Genomic DNA, 20,247 nt, shown 5'->3' with positions numbered 1-20,247 from the left:
CTAACAACAATGACAACAATAATAACTACTACAACAACAAAAAACAAGGGCAAACAAAAGGGAAAATAAATAAATAAAAACTTACGTTTATTGTGAAAAGGGGAAATGCTGAAAAGCATCAATAAAAATAAATAAATACGCAACGGTTGCCACCTCAACATGCTTCACTTCAGACTGTGTCCAGAGACTTCACGTGTGGAATGACAAGCCTTCAACTTCATTACTCGGGTGAGACCTTTCCTTTCATAGTATACTCTAATTCCATCTCAGGTGGTTCACTTTCTAACAAAGTCCCCAAACCTAGATATACACCCGTTTCTGTGAGAGAGAGCATATGTCCACATGTATCCATAAACTACTGCAAAATATATACCTGAAAGCAGAAGTGCACTAGAGTTTGCAGTGAGTACCCCCCTAACACTTCCTCTCCACTATTCCAACCTTTGGGTCCATGATTGCTCAACAATTTGTTTGGCTTTGTATGTTAACTCTCTTTTCAGTCACCAGGTTCCAGATGTCATCAGGATGCTGGCCAGGCTTCCCTGGACTGAAGACCCCACCACTATGTCCTGGAGCTCCACTTCCCTAGAGACCCACCCTACTAGGAAAAGAGAGAGGCAGACTGGGAGTATGGACCAACCAGTCAACGCCCATGTTCAGCGGGGAAGCAATTACAGAAGCCAGACCTTCTACCTTCTGCAACCCACAATGACCCTGGGTCCATGCTCCCTGAGGGATAGAGAATGGGAAAGCTATCAGGGGAGGGGGTGGGATATGGAGATTGGGTGGTGGGAATTGTGTGGAGTTGTACCCCTCCTACCCTATGGTTTTGTTAATTTATCCTTTCTTAAATAAAATAAATAAATAAATAACCTAGGGGCCAGATGGTAGCACACCTGGTTGAGCACATGTTACAGTGCTCAAGGACTGGTTTTGAGCCCTTGGTCCCCACCTGCAGGGGGAAAGCTTTGCGAGTGGTGAAGCAGGCTGCAGGTGTCCCTCTGTCTCTCTCCCTCTTTATCTCCCCTTTCCTTCTTGATTTCTGGCTGTCTCTATCCAATAAATAAAGATTAAAAATCCTTATTTAAAAAAGAAAGAAAGAAAGAAAGAAAGAAAGAAAAGGGGAGCCAGGCGGTGGCGCAGTGGGTTAAGCGCACATGGCAGAAAGTACACGGACCTGCATTGGGATCTGGGTTTGGGCCCCCGGCTCCCCACCTGCAGGGGAGTTGCTTCACAGGCGGTGAAGCAGGTTTGCAGGTGTCTATCTTTCTCTCCCCCTTTCTGTCTTCCCCTCCTCTCTCCATTTCTCTCTGTCCTAACCAATAACAACAACAATGATAAATAACGAGGGCAACAAAAGGGAAAAAATGAATAAAGTTTATTTTAAAAAAAGGAAAATAACCCATAACTTTCATCATAGGAAAAAAAAATCAGTGCTAAGACTAAGATATATTCTGCCTTGATTCTTGCTGTTTCTCCCCACGCAACATATTCTTGGCTTTTCACTTCATATAAGTGATTTTTGAATGTTACATAGTGCAGACATACTTATTTGGTCTATAGCAGTTCTGAATATTATAAGCTGTTTGTAACTATTTTACTAAAGATGTTTAATGATTTATTTATGTATTTTTTTTTTTTTTGCCTCCAGGGTTATTGCTGGGGCTCAGTGCCTGCACCATGAATCCACTGCTCCTGGAGGTCATTTTCCCCCCTTTTGTTGCCCTTGTTATAGTAGCCTTGTTGTGGTCATTTTTGTTGTTGATGATGATGTTCTGTTGTTGGATAGAAAGACAGAAATGGAGACAGGAGGGGAAGACAGAGAGGGGGAGAAAAAGATAAGACACCTGCAGACCTGCTTCACCGCTTGTGAAGCGACTCCCCTGCAGGTGGGGAGCCCTTGGGAGCCAGGGGCTCGCACTGGGATCCTTGTGCAGGTCCTTGTGCTTAGCACCACGTGCACTTCACCCGCTGTGCTACCACCGGATCACCTGATTTATTTTTGAGAAAGAGTGCGAGAGAGAAAGAATCAGAAAGCCACTGTGGCACATGCGTGCCAGTACCAAACTCAGGACCTCATGCTAGAGAGTCCAACATTTTATCCACTATTCTAACAAAATAAATGACTAAAACTCTACCAATACTCAAATTCAGAAAGTTCTTTACAAAAAAGGTAATTTTCAGTGGAACTGGCTAAAGGTGGGACTGATGTGACTGTGTGCGGTGAAAATGGAGCTTGCAAGAAAACACTGCAGGGACTGTGTTCCTGTGGGACTATCTCTGGGAATTTTGCTCTATATTTAGACTAGGAACTCCTCCTTACAATATTTTGAATTTAAGGATAGTGAACCTCGATCTGAAGCTTGGGAGTTGGTCAAAGGCATTTCTGCCGTCTGTTTTTGTAGCCTGGTGCAAACAAGAAACTGACATTGTGTTGCACAGGTGTTTTTGAGCCATTAGCCTGGAGGGGGAAAGCTCCCATACTCCCCCCACAGAACCTCTCAGCCTGAGCTCTGGGTTTGGGCAGTGGACGGTGAGCGTGAGGTCAAGAATGGATGCTATCTAGGGTAGGGAAATGGAAAACTGGGGGGTGGGGGGGGGTGGGCACATGTGCAGAGTAAGGGGCGTTCCATATCAGGCGAGGCTACCAAGAAAAGGAAGAGTGTGGGCAAGACGGAGGCTTGGTGGAGGGTGGGGTGGAGCGCCCGTGTCGAATCTCGGATAGGCTTGGGTTGATTCTGGGATAACAATGAGTAGTGGGCGGGGAAGAGAGGAAGATAAAGCCGGAGATGTGGGCTTTACAAACAGAGGAGGCGTGGGCTGGTGACAGGAGAAGGGCGGGGAGCCGGGTGAGTGCACTGAGCGCGTATGGGATTTCCAGGCGAGGCGTGATGGGAAGCGGGCTGGAGCGGGTCTAGACCGCTGGGGTGCGAGATGGGAGAATAAAAGGACTGCGCGCACTGGGCCGACCCTTCACAGCCGGCTCCCATTGAGTCTCCCAGTTTCCTGGGAGAAGGCGAGGTTGGGAGGGGCGGGGTGGCGACGCGCAGCTGGGGGCGGTGGAGAAAGGGGCGAGCGCAGGGCGCTGACGGGCAGGCGGGGAGACTGGAGGCGGGAGGCGGGCTGGGCCGACACAGGGCGCCGCTGGCAGGCAGCCCGCATCGGCGCGAGGAGCCGCCGCCGCCGCCGCTCGGGGTCGCCCGGAGCCCCAGGCTCTCGAGCGCTGCGCTCTCCTGGCCGCCGCCCGGGCTCACGGCCCCGCGGCCCGCTACGGTCGAGCCCACGCCCCGGCCGGGCCCCTCGGCGGAACCCCGCTTCCCCGCCTCTGCGCGGCCCGGGGCGCGCCGCCTCCAGCCCGAGGTGAGTACAGCGAGGGCAGGGGCGCGCAAAGCAGGGGGCGCTCCGGGGCTCCCGGGCCTGCACGGCGGAGATGGGAAGGCTGCGTGGGAGCGAGTCCTGGGAGATAGGGGGTGGAAAATGCTCTTTGCGGGAACTGTCCCTTCCTTGCCCGAGGCCGTCCCCATCGCTGGGGGCCACTCCATCCAGGACGTCTTCCCAGCCCTTGCCCCACCCTGACCTCGCCCGGCGCTGCCCATCCTCCCCCCTTCCCACCGCGCCCGCTCCAGAGCTCGGGTCTCCAACCCCCGCGCCTTCTCGATCCTCCCCTGCCCCGCCTCGCGCTGCCCACACCCCTTTCTCCGGTTCAGACGCCCCACTCTCCGGCTTGGCTTCTGTCACTCGGAACCGGAATCCGTGCCGCTATCTCCGCGTCCGGCCGCCTGCCAGCCTGCGCAGTCCCACAGGTGTCCGCACGTCCGGCCGTCCATCCGTCTCCCCTGGGGCCGGCGCTGACCATGCCCAGCGGCTGCCCCTGCCTCCATCTCGTGTGCCTATTGTGCATTCTGGGGGCACTTGTTCAGCCAGCCAGAGGTGAGCGCGGCCCCCCCCAGGGGGCTCCGGTTGCGGCCCTGACGCGGGTCTCTTGCTTGCACGTTGACCTCTGCTGGCCGAAGAGGGCACTGCAGCCGCCCCCCCCCCCCCGCCCACATCCTCCCCCCCCCCCCCCCCCCCGCGAGGCTGGCAGACCCAGCTGGTCCCTTTGGAATGGGATGCCTCTGTTCTTTCCAGCCCCAGAGCTGAGCCCACCTCGACCTCTGCTGAATCCCGCGTCTCAGCGAGCCTCACCCCTCACACATCCATCTCTTGCAGCTGATGACTGCAGCTCCCACTGTGACCTGGCCCACGGCTGCTGTGCGCCCGATGGCTCCTGCAGGTAACTTTTCACGCACGTGCAGCCAAAACCTCTGCTCCCATAGCCCGGCCAGCTCAGGCCCTAGGATATTGTCCAGTTTAAGATTTTGCTGTTCATGTCGCAGCAGCACGTAAGGCAAGCTGACCATACACTCCCCCAACAGGTCCCCTTTGCCTGGTCTCTTTTGCTTCTTTTACAATGCTAATGTCTCCCCAGTTCTTTACTCTCCTGAAGATTTTGAATGGCTCTAGGACTTCTTGAAACACCCCTCCACTAGATCCCAGGAGAAAAACGTGAAGCTTGAGAGTTTGTGAATTGAGCTGTGAGGAAAGAGGAGAGATAAAGCTATATAGGCTGGATTGATTTAGCTTGGGAAAGAAAAGATGCTGAGAGGAGAGCACTCAGGAAAAAGGATCTTACCGGAGCTTTTGAGTAATCACTGTGTCCTTGAGTGAGTGGGGGCTGGGTAGAGGAAATGAACTGACCAGTGGCTGGAGCTGGTGAGGTTTTTGTGATTCACCTTCATGTCTGAAGGATTTGAACAAATTGGCATTGGCCCTGGAATCATTTTGGGAAGATAGTGCTGATAACTTTTCAAGGTCACTTTTTTTTCTTTAAATGAAAAAAGATACCAAGACACCACTTGCTTTGTTTTTGTTTTTGTTACTTTCTCACACCATATCTGGGGTCATACCTGAGCATCACAAGTGTAAGGCACGTGCTATATTGTGCCTTAACCCTAACCCTAACCCTAAACCCTAACCCTAATCTCACTAGTTACTCAAGGTCACTTTTTAAAAAAAAATTTTTTTATCTTTATTTATTGGATAGAGACAGCCAGAAATCAAGAGGGAAGGGGGTGATAGAGAGGGAGAGAGAGACAGAGAGACACCTGCAGCACTGCTTCACCACTCACAAAGCTTTCCCTCTGCAGGTGGGGACTGGGGGCTTGAATCTGGGTCCTTGTGCACTGTAATATATGTGCTCAACCAGGTGCACCACCACCCAGCCCCCAGTCACTTTTTTTTAAGTGTTTTTGAGCACCTCAGACTTACCAGGAATGGTACCAGCATCATTTACAGACATCAAAACAATTTATCGTTTGACACCTGCTTGCCAGGTGTATCCTCAATTTAGAGGTGAGAAAATTGAGGCTTAGAAAGATCAAAGCACAGAATGCTGGTGTGTGATTTCCTGTATACATTCTATAAGCTTACCTCCACTTACAAGGAGGCTAGGTCTTTCCCCAAGAGGATGCCTCCAATCCACCTGCTTACCAGAAGCTCTGGCCCTGCCTGTTTCCTCACACCACCCTAGCCAGAGCCCTGACCCTATACTTCCTCCTATCAGGTGTGACCCAGGCTGGGAGGGACTGCACTGTGAGCGCTGTGTGAGGATGCCTGGCTGCCAGCATGGTACCTGCCACCAGCCCTGGCAGTGCATTTGTCAGAGTGGCTGGGCTGGTAAATTCTGTGACAAAGGTAGGCAGTGATGAGGGTGGCTGCTGGCCTGGGGATCCTATGTTTTGGGAGGATATCATCCTTACTTACTGTCTATTGTGTTCTGCTCAAATCCTCAAGTACATGGTATTTTATCATTCCATATATTTAAGTATTTTATTTATTTTTAAATGAGAGAGAGAGAGAGATACAGAAAGAGACCAGAGTACTGCTCCGCTCTGGCTTATGGTGGTGCTGTGGATTGAACCCTGGGACCTCAGACACAAAAAAACTGAAGTCTCAGGCACAAAATCTTCTGTATAACAATTATGTTGTCTCCCTAGCCCTATCTTATATATTTTTTATTTTACTTGTTAGGGGCTGGGTGGTGGCACAGCTGGGTTGAGTGCATGTTACCATTTTCAGGGATGCTGGTTCAAGTCCTTAACAGTAGAGGGGAAGCTTCATGAGTAGCAAAGCAGTGCTGCAGATGTTTCTCTCTCTCTCTTTTAATATTTTATTTGTTTATTTATTAGAAAAATAGGAGAAGAGGGAACTAGACATCACACTTTGGTATGTGTGCTGCCGGGGAATGAATTTGGGACCTCATGTTTGAGAGTCCAATGCTTTATCAACTGTGCCATCTCCTGGACCTTTTTATTTATTTATTTATTTATTTATTTGCCTCCAGGAGTATCTATTGCTGGGGCTTGGTACCTACACTACAAATCCACTGCTCCTGAAGGCCATTTTTTTCCCCATTTTGTTGCCCTTGTTGTTATTATTGTTGTTGGATAGGACAAAGAGAAATCAGGAGAGGAGGGGAAGACAGAGGGGGAGAGAAAGACACAGAACTGTTTCATTGCTTGTGAAACTAACCCCCTGCAGGTGGGGATCTGGGGGCTCAAACCAGGATCTGTACACTGGTCCTTGTGCTTTGTACCATGTGTGCTTTACCTGGTGTGCTATCACCTGTCTTCCAGGTATCTCTCTTTTGTTCTATCTCTCTGCCCCCCATTTACCTCTTTTATTTATTTTTTATCTTTCTTAGTTTATTGAATAGAGACAAGCCAGAAATTGAGAGGGGAGGGAGTGATAGAGAGGAAGACAGATACCTGCAGCCCTGCTTCAGCACTTGCAAAGCTTTCCCCATGTAGGTGGGGATCGGGGGCTCGAACTTGGGTCCTAGCACTTTGTAACATGTGCACTCAACCAGGTGTACCACCACCCAGCCCCACCTAACCCCACCCCAATTTATCTCTGTCCTTTCAAATAAAAGGGTAAAAACTGGCCATTGGGAGCAGTGGATTTTCTGTGCAGGTATCAGGTCCCATCAATAACGCTAGTGGCAATTTAAGTAAATATATATGTGTGTATGTATATGTATATGTATATGTGGCAGAGAAAACCAGAGCATTACTCTAACATACGTGATGCCAGGGACTGAATTTGGGACATCATGCATGTAAATCAGGTGCTAAATCTTTACTTACTTTATGAGATAAAGAATTTCACATGGTGGTCCAGGAGGTGGCGCAGTGGGTAAAGCGCTAGACTCTCGAGTATGAGGTCTTGAGTTCAATCCCTGGCAGCACATGTACTAGTGATGTCTGGCTCTTTCTCTGTCCTCCTACCTTTCTCATTAATAAATAAATAAAATCTTTAAAAAAAAAAAAAGAGTTTCACATGGTAGTCCGGGAGGTGGTGCAATGCATAAAGCACTGGGCTTTCAAGCATGAGGTCTTAAGTTCAATCTCTGGCACCACATGTACCAGAGTGATGTCTGATTCTCTCTCCTCCTATCTTTCTCATAAATAAATAAATAAATAAATAAATAAATAAATAAATAAATAAATAAAATATTTTTTTAAAAAATAGAGAGGGAGTCGGGCAGTAGCACAGCGGGTTAAGCGCAGGTGGCGCAAAGCTCAAGGACCAGCATAAGGATCCCAGTTCGAGCCCCCGGCTCCCCACCTGCAGGGGAGTTGGCTTCACAAGAGGTGAAGCATGTCTGCAGGTGTCTATCTTTCGCTCTCCCTCTATCTTCCCCTCCACTCTTCATTTCCCTCTGTCCTATCCACAACAACAACATCAATAACTACAACAATAAAACAACAAGGGCAACAAAAGGAAATAAATAAATTTTTTTTTAAAAAAAAGAGAGTTTCACATAGTAGTCTGGGAGGTGGTACAGTGGATAAAGCTTGGAGGAGGGTGGGCAGTGGCACTCTGGGTTAAGCACATAGTACAGAGGATAAAGCTTGGACTCTCAAGCATAAGGTCCCAAGTTCAGTACCCAGTGATGTCTGGTTCTCACCCCCCTCACTTCCTATTTTTCTCATAAATAAATAAATAAAGTTTTTTTTTGCCTCCAGGGTTATTGCCGGGGCTCAGTGCCTCCACCACGAATCCACTGCTCCTGGAGACCATTTTTCCCCCCTTTTGTTGCCCTTGTTGTTTTTATCATTGTTGTAGTTATTATTATTGTTGTCGTTGTTGGATAGGACAGAGAGAAATGGAGAGGAGGGGAAGACAGAGGGGGAGAGAAAGACCTGCTTCACCACCTGTGAAGGGACTCCCCTGCAGGTGGGGAGCCGGGGGCTCGAACTGGGATCCTTATGCCGGTCCTTGTGCTTTGTGCCACGTGCGCTTAACCCGCTGCGCTACCACCCGACTCCCATAAAATCTTTTAAGAGAGAGGTTTTCACATGGAAGAGAAGCCAGAGCACCATTCCAGTACGTGAAGCACAGGGGATGAAACCAGGAGTTTTAGGCATGCAAGCTCTGCCCTCTGCTAGCAGAGCTATATCCATAGCCATAGTATTACATACCATTTTATACTTTATGCCCATCTGTTTTCTGAATGGGTCCTGAACATTACCCTATGAGGTAAACAAAATTGCACTTATTTTACAGATGAAGAAACTGAGAAACAACTTCCCCAAAGCTACATTGAGACATAATTAATAGTGCCACTACTAGAAGCCCCCTGACTTCAAGTTCAGCCTTGTTGCTTTCCCTCATTACACTAGATCAACCTAGGGTAGGTTTTAGAACTAGCACACCTGGGGGCCAGGCGGTAGCGCACTGGTTAAGTGCACATAGTGTGAAGTGCAAGGACTGGCGCAAGGATCCTGGTTTAAGCCCGGGATCCCCACTTGCAGGGGGGTTGCTTCACAAGCTGTGAAGCACGTCTGCAGGTGTCTTTCTCCCTGTCTTCCCCATCTCTCTCAATTTCTCTCTATCCTATCCATCAACAATAATAACAGCGGCAACAACAACAGTGGCAAAAAGACCTCTGCCAGGAGCAGTGGATTTGTAGTGCAGGCAGATAGCCCCAGCAGTAACCCTGGAGGAAAAAAGAAAACAAAACAAAAACTAGCACACCTGCAGGGTTTCGGCTAAGGCCTCGGCAAGTCTGGGTACCAGCTGTGAAGGACTGTCCCATAACACCCTGTCTCTTGTCCAGATGAGCACATCTGTACCACACAGTCTCCCTGCCGCAACGGAGGCCAGTGTGTATACGATGGGGGCGGTGAGTACCACTGTGTGTGTCTACCAGGCTTCCATGGGCGAGACTGTGAGCGCAAGGCCGGACCCTGTGAGCAGGCAGGGTGAGTGATGGTCACAAGGGCTGAGTGGGAATTCATCCGAGACACTGGTGATGGGAGGAGGAAGGGCAGGGAGGGCTGAGGGTCAGAAGTCCCATGTGGGGGCACCCCAGGATCAAACACTAATCTGCTAAAATGTTCCTAGGTCAGGATTTCTCTACATTTTGTACCATGTGAACCATTTCTGCAATAGCTGAAATGGTTTCTACAGGAGCTGAAGGTGTAACAGCTCTAGGTAGGGAGGGCAAGGATCTAAGACCCCATCATCCTCCCAGGAAAGCTGACATGAAACTCCTTGAGGATGTTCATCATAACAGTCCTGTGCCTCATAATGTGGGTGAGGGGAGGAGGCCGGCAGGGCTGGGCTTGACCTCATTTCTGCCTCTGGTCTGAGAGCTTAGAGGATAATAATAGCACATTAGCTTGGAGTGTGGCTTTTGGGTCAGGTCCTGTACTGTTTAACACTGAATTGCCTCACTTAACCTTCATAATTTGGGAAGCTGAGGACTAGTCTCAGTCCCACTTTTATCTCTTTTTCAATATGGTGCTAGGGATGGAGCCCAGGGTCTTGCGTGTGCAAGGTATATGCCCTGTTGCCAAGCCACCTCCTCTGCCAACTTATCCCCCCTTTTAAAAGTAGGCATTTGAGGCTTAGAAAGAGAGGCTCGGGAGTCGGGTGGTGGCGCAGCAGGTTAAGTGCACGTGGCACGAAGCGCAAGGACCAGCATAAGGATCCTGGCTCGAGCCCCCAGCTCTCCACCTGCAGGGGAGTCACTTCACAGGCAGTGAAGCAGGTCTGCAGGTGTCTATCTTTCTCTCCCTCTCTCTGTCTTCCCCTCCTCTCTCCATTTCTCTCTGTCCTACCTGACAACAACATCAATAACAACAACAACAATAAAAGAACAAGGGCAACAAAAAAGGAAAACAAATATTTAAAAAATTAAAAAGAGTGGTCCAGGAGGTGGCACAGTGGTAAAGCTTTGGACTCTCAAGCATGAGGTCACAAGTTCGATCCCCGGCAGCACATGTGCCAGAGTGATGCCTGGTTCTTTCCCTCTCCTGTCTTTCTCATAAATAAATAAAATTTTTAAACAAATTAAAAAGAAAGAAGGGAAGGAAGAGAGGCTCAAAGTGACATAGCTAGAAAGCAGAGGAAGCCAGATGACAGTAGTGGAGATGTTGCCTTGAGCTACCCTCTAAGTGTAAGTTGGTATCAATGCCCTCTCTCACTCCAGCGCCCCATGCCGGAATGGTGGGCAGTGCCAGGATGACCAGGGCTTTGCCCTCAACTTCACATGCCGCTGCTTGGCAGGCTTTGTGGGTACCCACTGTGAGGTGAATGTAGATGACTGTTTGATGCGGCCCTGTGCTAATGGCGCCACCTGTGTGGATGGTATAAACCGCTTCTCCTGCCTGTGCCCTGAGGGCTTTGCCGGACGTTTCTGCACCATCAACCTGGATGACTGTGCCAGCCGCCCGTGCCAGAGAGGGGCCCGCTGTCGGGACCGTGTCCATGACTTCGACTGTCTCTGCCCCACTGGCTACGGTGGCAAGACCTGCGAGGTAGTTTTACCTGTCCCCGAACCTGTCACTACGGTGGATAGCCCCCTGGCACCAACCTCAGCTGCGGTGGCACCTGCCACTGGGCCCGCCCCACACAGTGCGGGGACTGGTCTGCTGCGCATCTCAGTGAAGGAGGTGGTACGGAGGCAAGAAGCTGGGCTAGGTGAATCTAGCCTGGTGGCAGTGATGGTATTTGGGGCCCTCACTGCTGCCCTGGTCCTGTCCACAGTGCTGCTAACTCTGAGGGCCTGGCGCCGGGGCGTTTGCACTCTGGGACCCTGTTGCTATCCTGCCCCACACTATGCGCCGGCACGTCAGGACCAGGAGTGCCAAGTGAGCATGCTGCCAGCAGGGATCCCCCCACTGCCACCTGACCTGGCCCCCGAGCCTGGAAAGACCACAGCACTGTGATGAAGCTGGGGGGCTGTCAGGTCCCACCTTCAAACTGGAGTGACCCTTCTTCACCAGCCCTCTGCTGTGTGTTTACACGGAGGGACCTCAGCCTCACGTTAGAAATATTATTTTTTTAATACACAGATTGTAAATGAGAATTTTATGAAAATAAACAAAGACAGTACAAATGGGTTCCTTTGCCAGGAAAACTTGCCCAGAGTCCCAGAAGCAAGAGTCTGAGCCAAGGTCTGGTTCTGGGGAAATGCCAGGACACTGCCCATTTCCTTAACCCCCAAACAAGGAGTAGTTTCCAAAGAAGGACCCAGGGTACACTTTTTCCCTCTGGGGAAGTGAGGGAGAGGTAGAACCAAGGAGGAGAATGTAAAAAAAGCAGCTGGTGCCTGTGCACCTGCCCAGTAGTGGGCCAGATGGGGGAGACCCTGGGGAGCGGGGCGCTGGGCTGGGGTCTTCATGGAGGAGAGGGGGCAACCTGCTGGCTGCTCTGCAGCAGCTGCTGGAACAGTGAGTGAGGCTGGCTGCGGAGGGCGGCAGGGGAGTCCAGCTCCATGACCCTGCCTTCCTGGAGCACCAGCACCCGGTCTGAGTTAAGAATCGTGTTGAGCCTGTGTGGGAGAAGACAGTCATTGAGGGGGGCAGCACCCTAAAGGAGAGGACCGATCATGTTTCCTCCTCTCCTCCCCTGAACAGTACAGGTCTGCCCTGGTTCTGTGCTAGGGTTTGGGGCCGCAGGCTCCCTTAGAAAGGGTGCTCAGCAGGACCTGGGCCCGTGCCTGGAGAAAGAGGAATGGAGACTGCTAGAGAGGTTGAACTCAGTGTCCTGACCCTTGAGGGTCCTTGAAAGGAAGGGTTTAGATCCCACTGCTGGCTGTTTGCACACCTGTGGGCAATGGTTAGCACTGTCTTATTGGCAAAGCGTTTGCAGATGGTCTGTTGGAGCAGTTGGTCTGTCTTCTGATCCACGCTCGCTGTGGCCTCATCAATACACAGGATCTAGAGCATGAGGAGAGAAGGGAGAAGGGAGGGGGGGAGGCAGCTAGTCTTGGCTCTTCTCCAGGCACCAGCTTCTACCACCTGTTCCAGCCAACTGCACTATGAATCCATTGCTCCTGGCAGCCATCTTTTTTCATTTTATTCGATAGGACAGAGTGGAATCGAGAGAGGAGGGGAAGATAAAGATGAGAAGAGAAAGACAGACACCTGCAGATTTGCTTCATGGCTTGTGAAGCATGCCCCCTTGCAGGTGGGGAGCAGGGACTCAAACCTGGGTCCTTGTGCTTTGTAATATATGCGCTTAACTGGGTGTGCCACCACTCAGCCCCTAAAATCTTTACCCAACCCACTCACTTCCTTATCTCCGATATGTCCCCTGGTTTCTTTCTGGATTCCTCCAAGATCTCATCCTCTCTCCTTACCTTGGCATCTGTGAGGAGTGCTCTTGCCAGACATAGAAGCTGCCTCTGCCCCAGCGATAAGCTCCGGCCTCCCTCACCCAGCTCACCATCCAGACCACCTGCACGGCACCAGCATCACAGCATCTTTACTCCCAGGTCCTACTTACCCTTCTGCCATCCTGCAAGGTTGGGTAGAATACTCACCCATGGACATGATCACCTCACCCAGGTGGCACTGCTCCAGGGCCTGCCACAAGGTCCTGTCCTCATGTAGGCCCCGGGGGTCCAAGTTTTCCCGAACAGTCCCACTGAAGAGAAAGGGCTCTTGGGGTATGATCGCCAGCTGGGACCTGGGAGACAAAGAAGGGACAGGACATGGAGTTGAGGATGGAGATGGGGCATTTCTTCTAGTTCCTTACTCAGGCTTTAGTTATAGATCTAGTACTTTCAGGAAAGCTTGGGGATAGGAGCTGGGCGGTAGCGCACCTTATAATGCACAAGATATAATGCAAAAAGACCCAGGTTCAAGACCCAGTCCCCACCTGCAGGGGTGAAATTTCATAAGTGGTGAAGCAGTGCTCCAGGTATCTCTCTCCCTCCTTTAAAAAAAAACACACACACAAAAAAAACCCAACCTTTTATTTACACAACAAGGGCAACAAAAGGAAAAAAAATAGCCTCCAAGAGCAGTGGATTCATCTGAGCCCCAGCAATAATCCTGGAGGCACAAAAAAAAACCCAAAAAAACCTTGGGAGTCATGCAGCAAAGCGCAAGGACCAGCAAAAGGATCCCAGTTTGAGCCTCCAGCTCCCCACCTGCAGGGGAGTCGCTTCACAAGCAGTGAAGCAGGTCTGCAGGTGTCTATCTTTCTCTCCCCCTCTGTCTTCCCCTCCTCTCTCCATTTCTCTCTATTGTATCCAACAACGATGACATCAATAACTACAACAAGGGCAACAAAAGGGAATAAATAAATATTTTGAAAAAAAGAAAAAACTGGGAGTCAGGCGGTAGCGCAGCGGGTTAAGCGCAGGTGGCGCAAAGTGCAAGGACCGGCATAAAAATCCCGGTTCGAGCCCCCGGCTCCCCACCTGCAGGGGAGTCGCTTCACAGGTGGTGAAGCAGGTCTTCAGGTGTCTGTCTTTCTCTCCCTTTCTCTGTCTTCCCCTCCTCTCTCCAGTTCTCTCTGTCCTATCCAACAACAACAATAACTACAACATCAATAAAAAGACAAGGACAACAAAAGGGAAAATAAATAAAATTAAAAAAAAAACTTTTATTTACTTATTATTGGACAGAGAAATTGAGAGGGGAGGGGGAGGTAGGGAGGGAAAACGAGAGAGAGACACCTGCAGCCCAGCTTAACCACTCATGAAGCTTCCCCCTGCAGGAGGGGGCCAGTCCTTGCGCACTGTAATGTGAGCGCTTAACCAGGAGCGCCACCACCTGGCCCTCCCCCTCTCCCTCTCTCTCTTCCTTTCCTCTCAATTTCACTGTCTTTATCCAATAAATAAAATTTTTAAAAAGGAAAGTTTGGGGATAAGGCCTGAACATAATCTTTAGTCTTCTCTCAATTCCATCCTCACAAAATCATCCTCTGGTCAATCAAGTGCCTAGAACTGTGCTGATTCTGTGAGAAGTATAAGGGGTTGGTATTTCATTTAAGTACCAAAATCAAGGAGCAAGAGTGGCAGTGACTCTAGCAGTCACTAAGACTAACAACAACGAGGGACTTTGAATAGGCAGAGGACACTTGGAGACAGACCTAGGCTTGGGTGCTAAGGAACTATCTGGACTAGAAAGTGAGGGCACTACAGTTAGGAGAGAACAGGATGGAGGCAGATCACCTGGTAGAGTATACATTCTACCAAGCCTGTGGATCTGGGTTCAACACCTCAGTGACTACATGGGAATACCTGCACAGGGGAGCAGTGGACCAGTCTTTCCTTCTGTCTGTGTCTCTTTCTCAGGGAGTGGTGGAATCATGCAGATAAAGACTTCGCAGGGAGTGAGGGACTGGGGGTGGTGGGGACAGAGGGCAGGAATGGCAGGTGTGGGATAAGTCAGATATGTGGGTCTGTAGGAGAAAGCCCCCTATTTTTTCTTTTCTTTTAAAAATTTTTTAATATTTATTTATTTTCCCTTTTGTCGCACTTGTTATTTTCTATTGTTTCTATATAGTGTAACTCAACTCGGTGAAAACGATACTAGGTTAACTGAGATGTCTCATCCCAGAAGAAGCCACTTATGGCTGGGGAGAAGAAAGGATGGGCCAAGGTGTTGGAGGTCACCTACTAGGGCTAGAGACAGGGCAGCAGTGTCCCTGGCACAGCACCTGGGAGACTCTAATTCAGGGTTACAGAGTAGAGGGCAAACACTGGGCAGTAGGACAAAGATGAAGCAGGAAAGACTGGCCTGGGTTGGCTGAAAGATTTGGAACCACAGTTCTGAATTTGGACCTGAGCCCAAGAGTTCATATCCCTCTCTGCCCTGAGTTTACAGTCTTTCTAGCTGGGCGTCTTCTGTCTTGGTGCCAATAGACTGGGCCTCCTTACCCTTGTCCCCCCAATCCCCCCCCCCCCCCGACCCAACCTTCCCCCGAACCTGAGCTCGGCCAGCTCCAGCTGACTGGTGTCCACTCCATCCAGCAGCACATGCCCTGAGCTAGGCTCCAACAACCGGAAGAGCACCAACAATAGGGAAGACTTGCCGGAGCCTGTGCGGCCCACAATGCCCAACTTCTCTCCAGGCTGCACTCGAAAGGTCACCCCGTCCAGAGCATTCGGCAGCCCAGGCCGGTACACCAACACCACGTCTTGGAACTCCACACTCCCTCGGGTCAGCCAGCCAGAGCCCAGCTGGGGTCCGTGGGTGGGAGAAGAAGAGAGGTGAGTGAGATAGGGTGGGATAAAGAAGAGGAGGGCAGCTGGGCGGGGGAGGTGGAGGAGAATGAGAAAGGGATGGTGTGGGAGTCAGGTGGTTGCGCATCGGGTTAAGCGCACAGGGCACAAAGCGCAAGGACCGGCACAAGGATCCCAGTTTGAGTCCCCGGCTCCCCACCTGCAGGGGGTCGCTTCACAAGTGGTGAAGCTGGTCTGCAGGTGTCTATCTTTCTCTTCCCCTCTCTGTCTTCCCCTCCTCTCTCCATTTCTCTCTGTCCTATCCAACAATGACGACATCAATAACTACAACAATAATAACTAAAACAATAAGGGCAACAAAAGGGAATAAATAAATAAATAAATATTAAAAAAAGAAAGAAAGGGATGGTGTGAGGGCGGAGGTGAGAGGTACAGAGGCCACAGAACCAACACCGACATGAGGGACACTGTGAGGTGGGATAGTGATCACGCAAGAACTTAGAGAAGCTGAGAACAATGGTGAAGAGCAACAGGAAATGGCGGGGACACTGGAGTGTACAGGAGAGGGCTTCAGGTTTCAGCACCCAGGCCTGGACTGAGTGCAAGCCTACCCGTGCCGGTGGGCCTTGCGGCTCCTGGGGTAGTTCGCAGGAGTACTCTTCCAGCCGCTCCACGCTTACCAGCATGGTTTCCGTCTTTGTGAAGCTGCTCACCAGGCCTGAGAGCAGGCCTGTCAGGGACAGGGCATAAGACAGCGACAGGCCCACCAGTCCTGGGGGAAAGGAGCATTAGCTGCAGAGGGGGTTTGGGTACTAGACCTATGTAGGGAGAGGTGGATATTAAAGTGAGACTCCCAAGCTGTGGACTGTAGGCATTCAAGGGAAGTCAACAGAGAAGCAAAAGCTGACTAGGAAATAGATACAGGGGAGGGAGTGGAGGGGGTCTGGGGAAGCTAATTCTGAAGGATGACAGGGAGAAGACAGGTGGGTCAGGGGCAGAGATCTGGGGCTGTGGGTAGAGAAGACAATGGGCTAAGATGAGAAGATCTCATCCTAGTCCTAGGTCACCAGGCCCCTCATTGCTTGAGCAAGTTACTCTTTCTTTTCCTTCTCTCTCCTTTCTTTTTATTATTATTATTTTTAACGGAGCACTATTCATCTCTGGCATATGGTGTTGGTAGGGACTGAACCTGGGGCCTTTGGTGCCAGAGGCACCAAAGGTTTTTTGCATAGCAAGTCACTCCTTAAGACTCAGTTTCGGGAGTCGGGTGTTAGCGCAGCGGGTTAAGTGCAGGTGGCGGAAAGCGCAAGGACCGGAGTAAGGATCCCGGTTCGAGCCCCCAGCTCCCCACCTGCAGGGGAGTCGCTTCACAGATGGTGAAACAGGTTTGTAGGTGTCTGTCTTTCTCTCCCCCTCTCTGTCTTCCCTTCCTCTCTCCATTTCTCTCTGTCCTATCCAACAGTGATGATAACAATAAAACAGCAAAGGCAACAAAAAGGAAGAAATAAATATTAAAAAAAAGACTCAGTTTCTTCAACTCTAAATCAAGGTTGATGAGCAACTCAGGAAGTGGTGTAGCAAATAAAGTGTTGGACATATAAGCATGAAGTCCTGAGTTCAATCCCCAGCATCGTATGTGCCAGAGGAGTGCTCTGGTTCCCTCACTCCCCACTCCAATCTCTCTTATAAACAAAAGTGGGAAGACAGAATAATGGTCATGCAAAAAGACTTTCATACCTGAGGTCCTGAGGTCCCAGGTTCAATCCCTGGCACCACTATAAGCTAGAACCAAGCAGTTTTCTGGTAAAAAATAATAATAAAAAAATAAACGAGGGTGATGATAATTATAACATATCCTCACAGAGATATGTTGTGGGGGAGAGTACAGGGAGATATTTGGGGCTGAGGTGAAAATAAGGTACTTCTGAGGTGAGGGTGAAGGGCCGTGAGTTGGCACCTGGGTCAGCGAGGCCCCATTGGTGCTGCACCAGGGCAATGCCCGCGATGGCACTGACCACTGAGGCCCCCATGAGCTGTAGCCGAATGTCCAGCCACTGCATTGTGGCGCTGGCAGCAAACTGGCACCTCTGGTTGAGCTCCAGGAGCCTCTGGTTCTCTTCCTCAAACCTAGGAGAGGCCAGAAGGAAAGCAAGGCCACTGAATGGTTAGCATGACCCACCCATATCCTCTTTTTTCTGTCTGGTTCCTCTTCCCTTTTCTCTGGGTGCCAGTGGTCAAACCCAGGGCCTCACACATGCAAAGCATGTATTTTATGGCTAAGCCACATCCTCAGCCTCTTTCTCTTAATGCCTTGACCCATCCTTCCCTTCTCAGGAGACCTGAGCCTCCCTACCCCAATCACAACCTTCCCCTTCTCTCCCCAACACCTTATCCCCTAAGCTCTGATTGAAGTGGCAGATCCCACACACCTGTCTGTGGCCCCTGCAGCCCGGAGCACAGGGAGGCCGGCCAAAGTGTCAGCCAGGTGGGTATAGAGTGGTGACAAAGTGAGGCTGCCCAGGCGGCGCAGCTCCCGCGAGGATGCCCTGTAGTGGCGCTGTACTCGGTAGTAGATGACACTCAGGGGTGGTAACAGCAGCAGCAGCCAGGGCAGGCCAGAGCCCAGCACGGCCAGGAGGCCTAGAAGACCTGCTGCATTGGCCAAGAGGATGTTGAGGAGGAAGGGCAGGCTATCGTCAGTACAGGCCACATCCGAGGAGAAGCGGTTGAGGACCCGGCCCACGGGTGTGGAGTCGAAGAAGGTCACTGGTGCCTGGGAGAGGGGGTGTGGTTGGGCCAGGGCAGGGTCCAGCAGAAAAAGGGGTTGGGAGCAGAAGAAGGTGGGGGGTGGAGAGGGAGGCCCCACACAGAGAACTGGAAAGCAGTAAAGTGTCCTCAGAGTTTGGGGCAGAGAGGAGAAGCTAGTGGAGTCCAGAGGCAGAATAGTCCAGGATGAGAAAAGAGACTGGAATGAGAAAAAAGAGACTGTCCCTTCCCTCTGGCCAGTGGTGCCCCTAGAAGGCTATGCTGGATATTTCCCTAACTATGCTGGACAAGCCTACTTCCCTTCTGGGGGCAAGAAGCTAACAGTTTCCCCCAAGGGACAGGGACTTAGCGCGTGAGATTTAGCTAGATGTTAGGAAGAACAATTGATTTCTTCTGCCTGGACAAGGCTGGGAAGGCAGTGGTCAAAAACAGTATTATCTCATTTCTAAGCACTCAGGATGATATATGGATTTCAGCTCTGTCACTAACCAGATGTTAACTATCAGGCAAGAAACTTAGTGTGTCTCTCTTTCTCTCTCTCTCAACTCTTGCTACCAGGGCTATAGCTGTGGCTCAGTGCCTCCAATGACAACTCAGCCATTTCCAGTGGCTGTGTGTGTGTGCATATTTCCGTAGAGGGTGAAAGAGATAGAAATGGGAAGAGGAAAAAAAAAGCAAGTGAGAAACAGAGAGGAGAAATACCTTCAACACAACTCCACCACTCATGAAGTTTCCCCCTGCCTGAAAAGTGGGAACCAGAGGTCCTCACAAACCAGGTCTTTGTGTTTTACCAGATGAACCTGGCCCCTTTAATATTTTCTAAATGTTTTAAATGACTGAAAAGAAGATGGAGAAGGAGAAGGAGAAGAAGGAGGAGGAGACAGAGAAAGTTATAGGCTTAGGTATCTCCACCTGCACCCAGGCAGTCACTACGCTCTTGACCTGTCTAGGTCTCAAATTGCCCATGGCTCCCACCTGCGAGGAGCTATTTCCCCCAGAGGGCTGGGTAGCAGGATGGAGCCCAATGGAGTCCTGGTACTGAGAGGACACTCACAGGGGTAAGGCCATGCTCCCCCCAGCTCTCCTCTCCCCTCCTATCCTCTCACCTTAAGGACTCGGCAGAGCAGGCGGTGATGCAGGGTGGCAGTTGCCCGGAGCATGCCTGCTGCGAAGAGCACCGCCCGGAGGAGAGTGCAGAGGGAGTTGACACCAGCAATGGTGGCATAGACGGTGAGGTAGAAACGCAAGTCTGAGGAGCCATTGGGGGCAGCTCTGGGCAGTGCAAACACTGAGGTGCTGGGTGGTGGGGAGGGGGCTGTAGGTAACCAAGAGTAGGGCCACTCGGGTACCTCCCCCTCCCCCTATGCCACCTCTCTCTGTCCTCTGGGAGATGGCCCCTAGAATGTCAGTCCCCTCAACTCTCACTCTAGCTTTAGGAAAAGCCCAGAGCATGGGGCCTGCTTCTAGTGCCAGTCACTCACTAGAGGTTTCCTGGGGAGAAGAGGAGCAGCTGAGGGGATAGTAGCCCTTCTGAGTCTGAGCTGCTGGGGGGTGGTGCCTCCTGGGAGCTATTCTTGGCTGTCTTCAGCTGGGAGATCCAGTAGGAGAGCCACCAGTCTGCAGCGTTTCGCGTGGCTTGGTGGAGGTGGGAAGGAAAGAGTTGTGAGCGAGAGTCACTGTCCAAAAACCCCTTTTTCTGCCCTGAACTTGTTTCCACCTTTGTTTACTCATCCTCACCACCTCCCCACCCCCACCACCATGCCTCTATTTGTGCTTCTTACCCAAACCCACACATACACACATACACCCACACACACACCCAAAAGCACTGCTTAGCTCTGGATTATGGTGGAGCTAGGGATTAAACCTGGGATCTTGGAGCCTCAAGCATGGCAGTGTATTTTGTGTGTGTGTATACCTCCAGGGTTACTGCTGGGGCTTGGTGCGTACAC

The 20,247-nt window shown here is 50.8% G+C and overlaps 2 protein-coding genes across 4 annotated transcripts in view; one reads left to right on the top strand and one right to left on the bottom strand.

The window, feature by feature from the left end:
- The first annotated feature begins 2,949 nt into the window (after nt 1–2,949).
- On the top strand, nt 2,950–11,450 carry DLK2 (delta like non-canonical Notch ligand 2). Of its 2 annotated transcripts, XM_007530424.3 has the most exons (6): nt 2,950–3,360; nt 3,708–3,930; nt 4,210–4,273; nt 5,603–5,733; nt 9,161–9,305; nt 10,538–11,450. In XM_007530424.3, the coding sequence occupies exons 2-6, from the start codon at nt 3,855–3,857 to the stop codon at nt 11,274–11,276; spliced, it is 1,155 nt and encodes a 384-aa protein (XP_007530486.1). In that variant the 5' UTR covers nt 2,950–3,360; nt 3,708–3,854; the 3' UTR covers nt 11,277–11,450. The 2 variants fall into 2 exon arrangements, with proteins under 2 accessions (XP_007530486.1, XP_060045817.1); XM_060189834.1 differs by lacking the exon at nt 2,950–3,360 and having other exon boundaries at nt 3,714–3,930; nt 9,254–9,305.
- Nucleotides 11,389–20,247, bottom strand: part of ABCC10 (ATP binding cassette subfamily C member 10) — a 31,800-nt gene continuing 22,941 nt past the window's right edge. The window contains exons 13-22 of one of the 2 annotated variants that reach the window (XM_007530449.3): nt 19,777–19,930; nt 19,402–19,591; nt 17,959–18,302; nt 17,487–17,656; nt 16,141–16,301; nt 15,273–15,526; nt 12,875–13,020; nt 12,692–12,789; nt 12,157–12,269; nt 11,389–11,881 (exon numbers count right to left, since the gene is read on the bottom strand). In XM_007530449.3, the coding sequence (XP_007530511.1) occupies nt 11,728–11,881; nt 12,157–12,269; nt 12,692–12,789; nt 12,875–13,020; nt 15,273–15,526; nt 16,141–16,301; nt 17,487–17,656; nt 17,959–18,302; nt 19,402–19,591; nt 19,777–19,930 (1,784 nt within the window). In that variant the 3' untranslated portion in view covers nt 11,389–11,727. Of the gene's footprint in view, nt 11,882–12,156; nt 12,270–12,691; nt 12,790–12,874; nt 13,021–15,272; nt 15,527–16,140; nt 16,302–17,486; nt 17,657–17,958; nt 18,303–19,401; nt 19,592–19,776; nt 19,931–20,247 lie in introns of those variants that run through there. The other variant, XR_009549500.1, reaches the window with a different exon arrangement.

Source organism: Erinaceus europaeus, chromosome 4, assembly GCF_950295315.1.
Source record: "Erinaceus europaeus chromosome 4, mEriEur2.1, whole genome shotgun sequence".
Lineage (NCBI taxonomy): Eukaryota > Metazoa > Chordata > Mammalia > Eulipotyphla > Erinaceidae > Erinaceus > Erinaceus europaeus.
The sequence above is the reverse complement of the archived record's forward strand: the minus strand, read 5'-3'. Positions and strand labels throughout refer to the sequence as shown.

Coding starts and splice junctions, on each gene's coding strand:
- DLK2 (XM_007530424.3), top strand. CDS start 3,855: ATGCCCAGCGGCTGCCCCTGCCTCCATCTCGTGTGCCTATTGTGCATT. Junction 3,931..4,209: donor ACTTGTTCAGCCAGCCAGAG/GTGAGCGCGGCC, acceptor CATCTCTTGCAG/CTGATGACTGCAGCTCCCAC. Junction 5,734..9,160: donor TGGTAAATTCTGTGACAAAG/GTAGGCAGTGAT, acceptor TCTCTTGTCCAG/ATGAGCACATCTGTACCACA.